The sequence below is a fragment of the Piliocolobus tephrosceles genome, chromosome 10 (genome assembly GCF_002776525.5).
Source record: "Piliocolobus tephrosceles isolate RC106 chromosome 10, ASM277652v3, whole genome shotgun sequence".
Taxonomy (NCBI): Eukaryota; Metazoa; Chordata; class Mammalia; order Primates; family Cercopithecidae; genus Piliocolobus; species Piliocolobus tephrosceles.
In genome coordinates this window covers 77,651,030-77,667,487 of record NC_045443.1, presented here as the reverse complement: position 1 = coordinate 77,667,487, position 16,458 = coordinate 77,651,030, and the positions used below count along the sequence as shown (strand labels likewise).

The 16,458-nt window shown below is 35.7% G+C and overlaps 1 protein-coding gene across 1 annotated transcript in view; it reads right to left on the bottom strand.

The window, feature by feature from the left end:
- Positions 1-16,458, bottom strand: part of OTOGL (otogelin like) — a 239,565-nt gene that overhangs the window by 135,208 nt on the left and 87,899 nt on the right. Inside the window, exons 9-13 of the mRNA XM_023219423.1 lie at positions 12,969-13,174; positions 6,755-6,882; positions 6,301-6,407; positions 792-898; positions 390-515 (exon numbers count right to left, since the gene is read on the bottom strand). Of these exons, the coding sequence (XP_023075191.1) occupies positions 390-515; positions 792-898; positions 6,301-6,407; positions 6,755-6,882; positions 12,969-13,174 (674 nt within the window). The remainder of the gene's footprint in view (positions 1-389; positions 516-791; positions 899-6,300; positions 6,408-6,754; positions 6,883-12,968; positions 13,175-16,458) is intronic.

Below are 16,458 nucleotides of genomic sequence, written 5' to 3'. Positions count from 1 at the left end.
TTTCATTTCAAATATTAAAACTATATCAATACTAAATCTTGTGCTAGAAAAATGTGAAGGCTTTCTCTCAAACTTCCTTTCCTTTTTTAAAAAGTGAAGTCATATAAATTGTTAAATACCATTAACTATTGATAGAACAAAAGATTTCTCATGGGTAACTTCAGGACTATAGATTCCAAATTTCCTGGGAACTTTAAAAAGTAATGAGCATTTTATCAGTGAAAAGTAGCCATTCCTCCTCGTCACTTCAAGGACCAAATTCTACAAGAACAGAAAATTGCAATAGGTCTAATGTCCTGTGAGAGGACAGAAAAACGAAGATGTGATCCTTAGATCACTGGGTACCAGTTTCCATGAGTGGACAAATGGTTTCTTCATGAAGCACTTACCATCTGGGCAGTAACATCCATCAAGGCAATGGAGATTGCTCCCAAGACATTGCTTCTCAAATGTGCAGGTTGGTGGACAACAACTGATACAGTCCCGATGGACAAAGCTATCATCACATTTATCAGCTGAAAGGGGCAAACAGGAGAACTTAAGTCAATTTTATTAGCCTCTATTTATTTTTAAAAATTATAATTTTATTTTTTACAAAAGAGTATTTGCAAAAAATAACTTTTAATTGCAAAAAAAATGCATACTTGTTTCAAAACGTATGCAAGTTCATAGATATATCAATAACAAATCTTTGCAATTCATTAGTATTCAGCAGTACAGTGAGTTTTGAGTTCTAGGGTTAACCCAAAATTTGCGAAAGTACACAATGCTTGGGAAATAAAAAAACATACTGCATGCTGGAAAGTCATCTCTCCAGTCTTGAATAGGGTAGCCAGCATGAGAACAGGCTCTAGCATACTCAGTGGCTGCTCGACAATAAGTTTCATAATCATCAGTTCTAGAAAGTGAAAAGACAGAACCAGAATCACATAGGAAATATTGACAGAAACCATACTTGAGGTCCTGATCCCTAGAAATGCTGAGTGCAAAATAATCATAAATAATAATAAAGATAAAAATAATAATAATAGAGACAAATAATCTTTATCAAAGCATTTTAATACTTTTGTCACTTTTCTCTTGAGCCAAAGGAATACTGTAATGAAAAAGATTTATATTTTAATTATACCACTTTCCCCATAATCTGTGTATGTATTTTTTCACTCACACACGCAACATTCCAGGCCTTTTAGAATAAATCCCATTAAAACAGAGAAAATTCTATTACAACAAAAACAATAAATATGAAGCTGTTTCCAAAAGATCATACTCTTGATTGTCCACATACTGGAATAAAACCTATACCAATAAGCTATAGTACTCAGAAGTATTTTAATGGTTCCTCATCAGTCCTTGCAATAAGAATCTAAAGCATAGTATTCCATGGTGTATATGTGCCACATTGTCTTTATCCAGTCTATCATAGATGGGCATTTGGGTTGTTTGAAAGATTGAATAAATGGCATTTAACTCAAGACTTAAAAGAGGATTTTGAATTCTTTCAAGTTTAAATTACTAAAGCTAATTATTTTTATAACATTTGCCAAGACTAAATAATATTTAATTATTTTCTTATAATCACTTCAGCAGCTTCCCCCCAAAATAATTTCTTATTAGAGCGCTGAAAATTCCCAAAGCAGATTAGCAAGGCGCTTTTCAAGTAAACAGATTTACACTAAGGTAGAGGGCTTGTTTTCAAGCCAATCCAAACCCAAAATTGAATAAATATCTTAGAAGATAATGACCTTAAGAATGCTGCATTTTATGAGGCTTAACATTTCCAGTGTCACTATTGTAAAAGCCACCATCTCGAATTGCCCTTATCCTGTGCTACTGTAATGGGAGTCCTGCAGCTTATCTAGTCCAATTAACTGAGCTTTAGAAGGAAAAAAGGACTGGGCATATAAACTCCAGAGGCTCAGAAAATATTCTAAACCTACAAACAAGAAAAGTCTTTTCAAAACAGTACAGGCTAAAATTGCTAAATTCCTGGAAAGACGTTACATTTATGATTTACCTTCTAATATGTGCATTCTTTCCTACATTAATGGTGGTTTTAAAAGCTAGCAAAGGAACTGAATATTGGTTTTCCAACCCAATGCAACTATTGCTATAATACTCACCTTGTGTTGTCTACATTATTCTAGGAATCATGACAGGCAAATGCCTTATCCTGTTATTGACAGGTCATTAATTGAAAAAATAATATGTGACATCTCATGAAAATGCACAATAATTGGGCAAGAAAGAAATTATTATCAAGAAAGAAATTACAATTTACTAAGGGGAAAATAAGGTTTTTCTTCCATTTTGAATGATAACTTTAATAGGAAAAATGGGCATTAAAGAATCTTGGTTTTCTCATGAATTGGCTTTGGCATGGCAAAATTAAAATCATTTCCTTGCTGCTGGGTTTGGCATTCTTAGAAGCAGAAACAGGAGGGCATAATTCAAGGATTGGTAGAGTATCATGCAAGTTTCCAAGTCAAACGTTATCTCTTCCATGGAGCCTGTTAGGCACTCTCTGATAAAGTTAATAGTTCTGTCCTCTGCATCCAAAGCACTCTGCATTTAGGGCACTGTGTCATTTTTAGAGACCTGTTTATCTGTCCTATTAGAATATGAGTTTTTAGGACAGAGATCATGTCTAAATTTTTTCTGTTTCTCCAAGGGGTGGAAAAATACTCAGCTCAGAATAGATGCTCAAAAGATGTATGTTGAATTGAATTCAATACACTATCATAACCCAAGCAGGAAATTAATCTGTGTTCAACCAATTCACGTTTTCATTCTTATGGTATGGGACCCTCAGGATGCAGTCCCCTAATACAGGAAATGAAGAGAATCATTCATTTCCTACAGAATGGAAGAAAGAATGTAAATAGGTCTGGCCCTGAATGAAATATTGAGGGGAGTGAAATGCTGGCTCTGGCATTTTATCAGTGTCCACTTAATTATAATATCCTTCCTTTGGTATTACACGCCTGCTTTGCCCCTAAACCCAGTCTCTCTACCACAAAGGTATCTCTTAAGGTGTCAGCTGATTTCAGCCAGTACAAGTTGTTTCTCTATCCTACTATTTTCCCTGGAGAAAGCATCAAAGTTTCAAAAGTCAAAGTCTAAAAACTATCAAAATTTCTAAAGACAAAAATGCTAATTTCTCAATGATGAAATTTCAGATGAAGTGGGTGTGGCAGAGACCGATTTTTGTCTCCAGTTCCCCCTTCTTTTTAGTATCAGAACATCCAAGTTTTTGCCAGGTAGATGGCTGTCAGCCAAACACAACATTTTCAGCTTCTCTTGCACCTAGGTGTGGCCATGTCTCCAAGTTCTGGCCAAAAGGTTAAAAGTGGAAGCATGCATGAAACTTCCAAAAGATGCCAGTCCTTTTGGGGTTTTTTCCTCCCTTTTTAAGAGCTAAAATGTGGACATGATAGTGGTGATGCAGTTTGGGCCATGAAATTGAAAATAATACCCTTGACAAAAGGAAAAATTTAGCAAAAAGATCACTCAGTCACCGGAAAACTCATGGAGCAGAGCCACAATGCCAATCCAAGACCACTAACCAGCATGGATTTGTATATAAGAGAAATATGAACATTCTATTTAATTTAAGTCACAGTCATTTTAGCTGTTGAAGCAGCTAAGCAATATCCCGAACTAAAAAATGAAGAATGAATTTCCTGGACCTACAAAACAATATTTTATCTCAGACTACTTGACAAATGGGTGCTAAAGATATTAAAGATAAGGCAATTGAAAAGATGATTGGAGAATAGTCCGAGACTGAGCCACTGTGGAATAAGAATAATTTTTAATTCCATATATACGGCTAAATAAGGACTATGGCCTACCTACAGGCATCCTTAAAAAAGAGAGAGAAAAAAAAAAAGAGCTATAGCAAGTAGCTCTTAAATTAAAAATGAAACCAAATAGGGAACAGAATTTTTAAAAATATATACTAAGGTCACTAGCCAATATTTTAGGCAGAGTGGGGGCTCTTTCAAGGCTCCTGCATTAGTTCAGGAATCCTTGAAATTTAGAGACTATACATATAAGTCTAGGTATAACTGCACTCTATTCAAAAGTAAGAGATGTCACAAATAAGCTTATTTTAGTATCTGGGAAATATTATATATTTTTTTGTAATCATTTCAATTTAATTAAAGAGTAGTAGTTATAAATATAAAAGTAGTAGTAGAAATAAACACAATTTCATACTATCTCAACCTTTCCTCTTTGTTCTCACCTCTTATAAACCTCTTAAAGAGCTACTCAAGATGTCATTTAAGTGGTTTTACTAAACTAAAAACTAGTCTGGTTCTTTATTTTAAAAGTTTCTATCTATCACTTATACTTCTTAGGGTTCATAAAATATACAGACATATTAAAAAATGTCTTTTTTTTTTTTTTTTTTTTTTTTTTTGAGACGGAGTCTGCTCTGTTGCCCAGGCTGGAGTGCAGTGGCATGATCTTGGCTCACTGCGAGCTCCACCTCCCAGGTTCACGCCATTCTCCCGCCTCAGCCTCCCCAGTAGCTGAGACTACAGGCCCCGCCACCATGCCCGGCTAATTTTTTCTATTTTTAGTAGAAACGGGCTTTCACCGTGTTAGCCAGGATGGTCTCCATCTCCTGATCTCGTGATCCACCCGCCTTGGCCTCCCAAAGTGCTGGGATTACAGGCGTGGGCCACTGTGCCCAGCCAACGTATTAAAATTTCTTTAGATACTCTTGAATGTTCAAGATGAGTAATCACATATACTTGTAATGTTTTGAAAGAAAAATAATTTTTAAAAACTTTAATTGTGGGTAATTTATGGTAGGTTCTACATTGAACTATCATCCATGAACACAGTATGATGAGTCTCATTAAATTTGTTGCGTGTGCAACCACCTATCCTGGATGTTCGTAACCTGAGACAGAATGCAGGAATCTGTGACCTTAGGTAGAAAAAATATTACATGCTTATTTTCACTAATCTCCAACGGAAACTTAGCATTTCCTTCAATTATGCCTGTAGGTAACATATCACAATGTTCTTAGCAATATCTGTGACTTTGTCACCATATGTCTCATATGTCCTTTTTTCATTTTTTTTATTTTCATTTTCCATTGTTGCAGACTCACAAAGCACTGTTTACACTAATCACTATGTCAAACTGGAGTAGTTAAATGCATGTTAAAAGCATATATATCAGAAACTTATTTTTTTATTATTTTGATAACTACTTTATTAGAATTAGTTTTCTTTGGTATCTTACGTGTTTTATTTTGTGCATTTCAAACACAGTTTTTAAAATGGATCTATAAATTTCTCTAGACTCCCAGAAGGGATTCATGGCATAAAAATGCTTAAGAGCCACTGTATTTTGTTCATGCTGGTTATGTAAAACATTTACAACTACCATCCATATATAATCTAGCAAGGAGTATATATCCCCCAAAAAACGAAATCAACATATGGAAGAGATATTTGCACTCCTGTGTTTATTGTAGAAGTATTCACAATAGACAAAATATGGAAGCATATTTTGATCCATCTGATGGACCTGTGTCCATCAGAGGATGAATGGATAAAGAAATTGTGGTATATATACACAATGGAATATTATTCAGCCATAAAATGAAGGAAATTCTGTAATTTGCAACAACATGGATGAAACGGGGGGTCATTATGTTAAGTGAAATACTCCAAACAGAAAGACAAATATCACTCATATGTGGGAACTAAAACAGTGAATCTCATGAAGATAGAGTGTAGATTGGTGGTTACCAGAGTCCAGGAAGGGTAGGAGAGAGGTGGGGGATGAAAAGAGATTAGTTATGGGTACAATGTACATAAGGAAGAAATAAGACCTGGTGTTGGATAGATAAGTGGGGGGGGGAGGCTATAGTTAACATAAATCAATTGTATATTATGTATATTATATAAATGTATATTATGTAATATACAATAATAATAATTGTATATTATTAACTAGCAAGAAGATAATAATTGGAATGTTCCTAGCATAAAGAAAACTATTTAAGGTGACACATACTCAATTCCCTTTATTTGATTACATGAATGTATTAAATTATCACATGTCCCTGAAAGTATGGACATCTACTATGTATCAATAAAAAAAATTAGACTGTGACTGTTATATAGCAAACTTTTAATAGCTGTTTGTAGTTTATGTTTTACATTTCCCATAATATTTTGTGAACAGCTGAAATGGTTAAGTAACAGAAGTGGCTGTGGGTCTTCTTTTTGCATAAAGAAAATTTTATTACAACTACAAATCATTTCGCTTACTTGCAAAGATCATTAACACAGCTGGCAATATATAAATATGGATCAATGTACTCATGGCAGCTCAGAAAAGGAAACTGCAACAGTATCTGACACTTGAAGAAGATTGCCTGTGCAAAAAAAAGATGCCAGTCACTAGAATATATTTCATGGTATGTGTATAATCTTCTACTATTTTTACACATCTATTTGCAAAATTTTCAGTTCTCACAAGGAAAAAGATGGTAACTTATACATTTTAACCAACATTTTTCTAACTACATTATTTTCATGAGTACTGCATTTATGAAATTCACTACATTCACTATTTCTAAAATTGAAGTGATTTCCTATTACATTTCCTTGATATAGTATTTTCAAATTACATTGTGCTTACACTAAAATGCCTAGCTAATTATACAAATAAGATATACATGTATTCTGTCTGACATACCCACATTTCTCACATCAAATTTACCTCAAATGCTGGCATTCCACTGGAGCATGGATTTGGAAAATCTGAGGGTGTGCGTACACATTTGGTGTCATCTGGAGTTTGTACCGACCAACTATTTGCAAACATAGCGATGTCTTCTGTATAGTCCTCTATTTCACACAAGCACACACACACACACAAACAGGTGTGATCATATCATTTTCCACAAACATAGACATGGTTCTTCAACACAAACTTCCTGGTCAAAACATTAAACTCAGTAACATTATAATTACCAATGTGATATTAGATATTAATATCTAAACCTTTGTTATTTTAGCATAATAAAAACAAATTGAACAAAATGTGGGTACTAAATAAAAGTTAGTTCCATTGGAAAGAAAAAGGAAATTGCATTCAAACAACATAATTGCCAGTGTTCAATCAGTGCTGTTGAAAGGAGAAAAAATACGTGTAAAATGAAAAAACATATATAAAAGTTTAGTGCACAAATTATCAGACAGCTCTCTCATTATATTTAATATTAGTAAGAACCTTTTTAAAATTGCAGTTATATTTGGTGGGGAGGGTCCACACACAAAAAAAATGTCAAATTCTCAGAGGACAGTCACATAGAAAATGAAAGACTAGAAAACATATCAGTAGAAGAGAAGACTACAAAGCATATCTATTTCATCTAAATATGATGAACAGTGTTTTGAAACATGCTCAGGAAAGACATCCCTATTGAGAATACTGAAGCTAATTCAGCATTAATCTCAGGCAAGATTCAGGAGTTAATGTGTGGGCAACAACGAACAACAAACAGATATTTGGTAGTGAGTGCTATGACTCCATAACAGAGTGCTTTCTGTTCTAAATCAAGTTTTTAAGTTGTCTCTCTACCTGAGTAGTTCAGAGAATGATGCAAAAATTAATCCTTCCCCTCTTCCATTCAGACAAAGGCTGAATCTCAAAGCTTAAAGACTTGGTAAAACCAAACAAGATGACATCTCAAAGTCCCATGTAAGACAGACTTCAGATTTGAGGTTGGAGTTCTCCACCATCTAGATTGGCATGGTCACAAGTCAACAACTGATGACAATCTATTGCACCACTAGAGTCAGAAATCTCAAGCCAAATGTTTGCTACTCTCTCTGAATATCTTCAAAGTAGAAAAATAATGTGTGCATGCCACTACCAAACACTGGGAAGTGAGGGGCTTTAATATATGTAAGAATGCTTTGCTCTCTTGGTTATAAAATCTTAAACTTTACCATAGCCTAGCAGACTTTGCATGAGCTGGACCCTGCTCTCCCCTTACTCCCACCCCACTCTGCTCTTCCTATATCTTCTGCACCTTTTCTTGCTCAACCTACTCCAGTCATATTGACTTTGTGCTGTTTTTCAAACACTCAAACTCATTCCCACCTCAGAACACTTGCTGTTGTTTTTCCTCCTTCAAAACCACTCTTTCCTAAAATCTTCTCACTGTTGCCTCCCTTACTTGATGTAGGCCTCTGTTTAATGTACTCTTTCTCTGCCATGTGATCTAGACTAGCACCAATCACACACTTGCTCCATCACTCTTTACCTTCTTTCTCTACCTTTATTCTTTCATGGCTGCTATTGCTCACAAAAATTATATTTAGCTCTGTTTATCTTATTTTCCATTACAATACGTACAACATGAGGGCAGAGAGCTTGTCTCAGCTGTTCTATAGTTGTATCCCTAGAGTAGTATCTGGCATATAGTAGGTACTCAAAATATATTTGCTAAATAAGTGAATGAATACATATAGGGGAATTTGTGAAATTTATTAAAGAGATTATTAGAATCCTAGGGCTTTCGGGCTGGGTGCAGTGACTCACACCTGTAATCCCAGCACTCTGGGAGGCTGAGGTGGGTGGATCACAGGAGGCCAGGAGTGTGAGACCGGCCTGGCCAACATGGCAAAACCCCATCTCTAATAAGAATACAAAAACTAGCCGGACATGGTGGTGCACGCCTACAATCCCAGCTACTCAGGAGGCTGAGGCACGAGACTTGCTTGAACCCGGGAGGAGGAGATTACAGTGAGCCAAGATCGCGCCACCGCACTCCAGCCTGGGTGACAGAGCAAGACCCTGGAAGAAGAAGAAAGAAGAAGAAAGAAGAAGAAAGAAGGAGAAGGAGAAGGAGAAGGAGAAGAAGGAGAAGGAGAAGAAGAAAAGAGAAGAGAAGAGAAAAGAAAAAAGAAAAAAACAAAAACAAAAACAAAAAGAATCCGAGGGCTTTCTAATTGGTCTGGCCTGCTGCTTTGTCTCTGCTATCACTGAACTGTTGCACACTGAGGAAAGTACAGGCCTGCTATAATATACTTTTAAAAATGGAAAAACTGATGTCCTTTTTAAGTACACGTATAGTTACATTTCCTTTCAAAACATTTTTTAGAGGTCTGAAGACACAAAAATATTTTCTAAAAACCCACTTATTTCAATGCTTACACTCGAATTTTAATGTCACTAAACAACCTGGCCAATCCCTTAGAGTTTACTTTAATTGCTGCTTTTGAACCATGTATTTAGCTATTTTACATTGCATCAAGAGTCCTAAAAGTTGTTTATCAGGAGATTTTTAAATCCATATCTAATGGTGGTGTAGGAGCCTGCTAAACTAAAATTAAAATATGTTGTATAAAATATGCTCTAAGTAGAGTAATTTATTGTCCATGTTGGGACATTTCTGAGAGAGAAAGGGAGGCATTATTAATTATTATGCTGGGGAAAAAAATGAAAGTAGACCAGGACTTCTACATTGTCGCATAGCTAGATGTAGACATGAATTATGGAAACAGAATTCTCAACTAGACAACAAATTATATTTCTTCCTATGTGTACAGAAAATCTGACAAGTCTAATTTCTTTGTGAAGTCATCCCTGAAGGATGAGTTGGAATGCAGAGAGAAATGCAATTTTAATCACCATTAAGAAACTATGCATTCAGTGGCATTCAATCAAACTCACTTTCTCTAAAGACTTTTCTAATCAGCAAAATACAGGTTGAGTTTCAAGAGAATATCAGGCTTCTTAAAGCTAAAGGTAATACTGCTTATCTGTAGCTATTTTCTTGCATTATTATACTATGGGAGGAAATAGAAAGGCAGTTTCTTGTCAAAGTTTTTGTAAGTCAGGTTTTTTAAAAAATTACTCTGCCTTATACTGTGAAGTAAATAACATTGTGAAGTAGCTGAAATATTTCCTTAGGTCTTTCCCATATACTTTCCGGAATCCTTCTTGCCTTCTGCCAGTTCAGCCATAATTCAGTTCAACTGCCTACTGCCAGTCTTCCTCCACTTCTAATCCACTGACACCCTTGTGCTTGCTGGCCCAGTTGGCTCACTGTGAACAACTATTTTATGTTCCAGGTTATCTGGAATGTGCAAGTCTGTCTGGCCCTTAACTCAAATCTAAGTCTTCCTGCCTCTAACAAGAGCAGATGTTATTTTCTATCCTGACCTCCATACCGTGTTCCCTGGGCATCCCAGGAGGAGTTGCCCAAAGCAGCAGTCTTTCCCCCTTTTTTTTTTTTTTCTTTTTTTGAGACAGGCTGGAGTACAGTGGCATGATGATCTCTGCTCACTGCAGTCTCCACCTCCCATGTTCAAGCAATTCTCCTGCCTCAGCCTCCCGAGTAGCTGGGATTACAGGTGTCTGTCACCACGCCCAGCTAATTTTTGTATTTTTAGTAGAGACAGGGTTTCACCATGTTGGTTGGGCTGGTCTTGAACTCCTGACCTCAGGTGATCCACCTGCCTCAGCCTTCCAAAGTGCTGAGATTACAGGAGTGAGCCACCACACCCAGCCTACCCCAAAGCAGTCTTTTCTAACTCTAACACAGAGAACTGGACTAAGTATTTGTATTTTTTTTTTCCATGAAGCTTTGATACAGAAGAAAAAGAAATCAGCAATTACCATCTGACTCATTCTGCCTGCATCCAAAACCCTACTTCCTAATACAGTCTCAAGATTCCAAATTTGTGACCCCTCTCATTGCAAATGCCAACTGGGTGCAAAGCACCATTTCAAGATGATCCCAGTACTATACATTTGTATTGTGCTCAGAGAATTTTAAACACTTTCATTTACATTTTCTCGTTCAATATTTACTGGCTGGGAAGCTCCCAGAGTCATTATCATTATCTCTATTTTACATATGAGGAAATTGACTTTTTGGAGCCCTGCTCTCCACTCTAGCTACTAGTAAACTAATCCTGATGATGTATTATCTTGAGCAAAACATTTGCATTTTAATAAAGGCTTCTCAAAGCAATGTAGAGACATTTTCAAACGTTTTTATTTCAGGCCCATTATAGGCTTATGAAGAAATACTTGGAGATGACTATAAATTAAATTAAATGTATTGAGTTATTATCTATGTGCCAGGTGCTGTACTAAGTATTTTACACCAATTGTCTCATTTAATCCTTGCGACCCTTATGAAGTATATGCTCTTACTATTTCATTAAACTTATAAAGTTTAATAAGTGATAAAGCTGAATTTGAATCATGCAGTCTGACTCCAGAGCCCACACTCTATGTAGTCCTTTCACCATCCTTTAAAACATAACATAGGGGCAAATCATCTCTATTAATTTTATAATATAAAACAAAAGTATTATATAGCACTTTACAGCTTCAGTGGCAATTACTCAAGAACTTATCTAAGCATAGGATTGGGAGCCTGTCAGGTCTGTAATCCAACCCTGACAGTATCAGTTACAAGCTATGTTTCACTGGACACATCACCTTGTGTTCTCATCATAAAATTAAGAAAATAATACTGGCTGGGTGCAATGGTGCACCTGTGGTCCCAGCTACTTGAAAGGCTGAGACCAGTGGATGACTTGAGCCCAGGAGTTCAAGACCAGCCTGGGCAAAACAGCAAGACCGCATCTTAATGAAAAGAAATAGCAAGACCTCATCTTGAAGAGAAGAAAAGAAAAGAAAGGAGAGGAAATGAGAGGAAAGAAAAGGCTACTCACCTTATAGGATGTTCTGAGTGTTGGGAATAATAGAGCTATGTGCTCAAACTAACTATTGTTATAAATATTATTGAGATACGTTATTATTATTACTGATGACTCTGTGAGTTCCAAATTATTATAGCCCCATTTTACAGCTGAAGAAACTGAGCATAAAAGTGATTAAATGAGCCGGGTGCGATGGCTCAAGCCTGTAATCCCAGCACTTTGGGAGGCCGAGACGGGCGGATCACGAGGTCAGGAGATAGAGACCATCCTGGCTAACACGGTGAAACCCCGTCTCTACTAAAAAATACAAAAAACTAGCCGGGCGAGGTGGCGGGCGCCTGTAGTCCCAGCTACTCGGGAGGCTGAGGCAGGAGAATGGCATGAACCTGAAAGGCGGAGCTTGCAGTGAGCTGAGATCCGGCCACTGCACTCCAGCCTGGGCGACAGAGCGAGACTCCGTCTCAAAAAAAAAAAAAAAGTGATTAAATGAGTTTCCTCAAATTGCAGAACTTCTAAAAGTTGAAATGAGATTCAAAACCAAGTTCACCAGTACTAAGAACAGTATTCTTTTTTTATTTCACTTCTTTGTTTGGACCTAAGTCATGATTATGGTGTGTGATTCTCTTATTTTATTGTCATTGCACACTAGTGTCTGAATTGATACAGAACCTATTTCTTATTACTTTTAGTTTCATAACTTAGATTTAATAGATGATCTAGTAGGTACATAAAACCTTTCCAAGTTACTATTCAACTTTCCTGTTCACATTTGATTATTTTTGCAAAACTATTATTTGTCAATTATTCAATTTATTCCTTTCAAGAAGGGATATAAAAATAATTTTTGTCCTAACATAGACATATTTGACCCAAATGGGTTTGAATCACTAGAATATAAACTTGAAGATATGAAAGGTTTTGTTCAATGATGTATTCCAGGTTCCTAAAGCAGTGTATACAGAGGTATCCCAACCTTCTGACACAAAGCAAATGCTCTATTAAAATGTGTTATGTGAATAAGCGCTTCATGCTAATTTAATTTAGCAAAGGTAAACTAGTTCATGGTTTTCAACAATTACACCAAAAAATCTTCCTATCCAACCTTTGCTTAAAAGCACCAAAGCAGGCAAGTGACAGCCACAAATTTTCCCCAATCTATGACAAGTCTTCTGGGTACAAACAACTTGGTCAGGGGAAGAAGGTGGCTTTGGAAGGCACCCACGCATTTATTCTGCTTCACTTACCTTGCAGAATTGTGAAATCATCAGATTGAATGTCATTGTAGTTTCCACATAGGCCACATGATTTCCCCTTGTGGTCCTCAGACAGTTTGAGGTAGATCCCAGATATCCCATCCCAAGCCAATGAAAAGCCAAAGGTTGTTTTCACAAGAACGTAGTCAGCTAGTTTCTCAATGAAAACCTGTCCAATTGTCTGAGGCAACGTTAAACTCGAAAAAACAGAACAAAAGCTATCTAAGAATGATGATAAAGTCTCAATTACAGATGACATACTTTTAAGCGACTGAGATATAATTAAAATAAAATGATTACTTGAAATTATTGAATAAACTGTGCAGCAAGAGCTCCAAAGCAACCATCCTCTGGAAAAATCTCAACATTTTTGAAAACTTCAGTATTGAAAAAAAATACAACAAAAATGACACTGCTTTCTTATATTGATTTAGATTTTGTACTTACAATTAGATGCTTTTTTGAACCAACCAAAAACACAGCTGCTAAATACTGGCAATTTGTTAAATCTGGAAAATAACCTTGCCTATTTAGAATACTTACAGCTTAAGTGTATTTATTATTTTTTATCCAGAGATTTAAAGTGATCTAAAAATGCTGCTCAACAATTTTGAAGTAAGGACAAACAATCATCAAAATATATGAACATGATGCTTGAGTTCTGATTTTGTTTAATTTTATTTTAAACATGGCTATAAGGAAATACAAGTTTCTATCTTTAAAATGACACCTTGACATGAGTCATTGTTTTCTAAAAAATATCAAACGATGATGAATTATAACTTACATTTTTAATACTGCAAAGTATAATATTAGGGATATAATATACTTTATCATGCAGTATTGCATAGAGGTGATACTCAAAATTTTTAAATTGGATACCTTTTGGCCTGTTTAAACAAGGGTCACATAAAATATTTAAGCTCCTGATACAATGTCTAATTTTTCCATTTTTCACAAGCATATGCACATATAAAGGAAGCGGGTAACACAAGGTAACTGAAGAGAACTAAACAATTGAATATTTTGAAAGCACCTAGAATACTTTTGAAAGAACACAATTATCCTTTCATCCATCAGTACTGCCAAAAAGAATAAGTACTAATAATTGAAGAAACTGGAAAAAACTCATTTCTATTAAGATAGTCATGTCAGCCGGGCTCGGTGGCTCATGCCTGTAATCCCAGCACTTTGGGAGGCCAAGGTGGGTGGATCACGAGGTCAGGAGTTCAAGACCAGCCTGGCCAACATAGTGAAACCGAGTCTCTACTTAAAAAAAACAAAAATTGCTGGGCGTGGTGGCGCGTGCCTGTAGTCCCAGGTACTTGGGAGGCTGAAGCAGGAGAATTGCTTGAACCTGGGAAGCAGAGGTTGTGGTAAGCTGAAATCACATCACTGCACTCCAGCCTGGGCAATGAAATGAGACTCCATTTCAAAAATAAAAATAAAAATATTTTTTAAAAAGGTAGCCATGTCAAATAAAAATTATATACCATAAGGTGAATAATATGGGTAGTTAATAGGTATATTCACATGTTTCTCTCAAAAATTGCAAATTAGTGAGTTCCTTTCCAGGAAGAGTGTGGCTTAATGGACCAAAAACTACAAAATTGAGCATACTAATTAACAAAGGGATAATCCCCGAAGAAACAATTCAAAATATCTGTAGCCATTTGCACAAACAAAATTTTTTACAGATACTTATTTACAGAAAATTATTTACAAAAATAGAAAAATAACTAAAAGTTTAAATTGGAGAATAGATAAAAGAGACTCTAACTAACTACTGCCATAATACGTTCTTATTAAAAATTATAAATATGAGGAATTCACAGTAAGCAATATGAAATAACATTAAAGAAATACCACTTCTTTTAAGTTTGTAAGTTTATAAAAACTATACTTAAAAGAAGTGAATCATGTTTATAAATATATTTCCAAGTAATGGAATGCTAATCTTATTACGGAAGTATAGTTGTACTATTATGCATACTTTTTTGTTTGGTCATTTGTCACTTGGTCATTTGGTCTCTTTAACAGTAAATTTAGTTAAATATTCCATTTTTGAAAATAAAGGTGGATAACTGTGATTATCCTGAAGTTTATAACGTAGAAGGATGCTAGTGGAGACAGGAGATAATCGTTTAAACTAGACAATATCCAATAGGTCAAAGAAAAACATGCAACCTAGGCAGGAAATATTAAAATGTAAACCTAAATGAATGCAGAACTGAATGCTGAAAAGTATTCAGGGATTCATTTGTACTGAAACTCCTTATTTCACAGGTGAGAGAACTGAAATCCAGAGAAGTAAAGCTTCATGCACAGAGCCACACGTTTGATTTTATTATGGCAAATATTTCTGTAGCATTTGCTGTGAGTTAGGCCCCAAGCCAGGAACAGCATTTGTGTAAGCAATATTGCTGAATAATAAAAAGACCACCCTTTTTCCATCACACAATCTGAAATCCTCATAGAAATGCTTTCTCTGAGTTAAAATTAATTATGTCCCTGCTTTAATAAAGAATATTCTTGAAAATCAGTCTGAATGGCAAGTCTGTTTTACAAAACATAACAAATTTTTAAATGTCCATTGTATTACCCAAGATTCCATATAAAGAATACTAAATGGCTATTTAAATTCAGCTCTAGGAAATACATGTATAACTGTATTATCTTCTTACTCAAATGCCTAAACTTTCTTTTATGAGAAAATGAGAAGTACAGAACCCAGCTGACCAAGAAAATAAGCCTCAGACAGGGGGAGAAGCTGCTCTGGGTTGTCTGGCTGTTTCAAGGCTCCCCTGGTGCTCTCTCCACTGCCCTTTCTCTACCACCTGCTGCCTTTTGAGGAATCTAAACCCAGAAAAAGCAACACGGGTTGATAAAGTCATTGTGCTAAAAAGTATTCCTATGGCTCAAACACTTGTTAGTGAATTCTGAATGATGAATAGAATTGTTCCAGCCTACAATTTACTTGTTCTGGCATAATCCAGCCAGGAAATATTAAAAATTGAGTCTCTCTATAATTATTTAGATTGGAAGGTAGATTATGCCACAGTATTTCTAGGTTAAAACGTAAAAAAACCTTTTGCCAAATATGGAAACATCCCTGCCCCCAAATTCTCATGTCATATTCTTGGCAGATAGGAAACCGGAAGTGGGCTTCTCTCTGGTCTATTCGAGGCCAGGCAGTTGCTGGCTCTCAGTCTGTCAGAACTTCCGTGGAAAATCTCAGGTGACACCCAAACCCCATTCACACAAACTTGGAAAGAACTTCCAGAATCCTTTCCAAATAAAAGAAAATAGATTTTTAAGTTTCTGCTTTAAAGAAAAAAGAAAATATTTAAGAAAGAGGGCAAAAAGAATCAAGAGTTGAACTCTTAAGATAATCTCTTGAATCTCTCAGGAAAAAAAAAAACAGAGACTCTCATCTCCACCCATGTAAACATATTATATTTATATTCTGCACACAGCATTA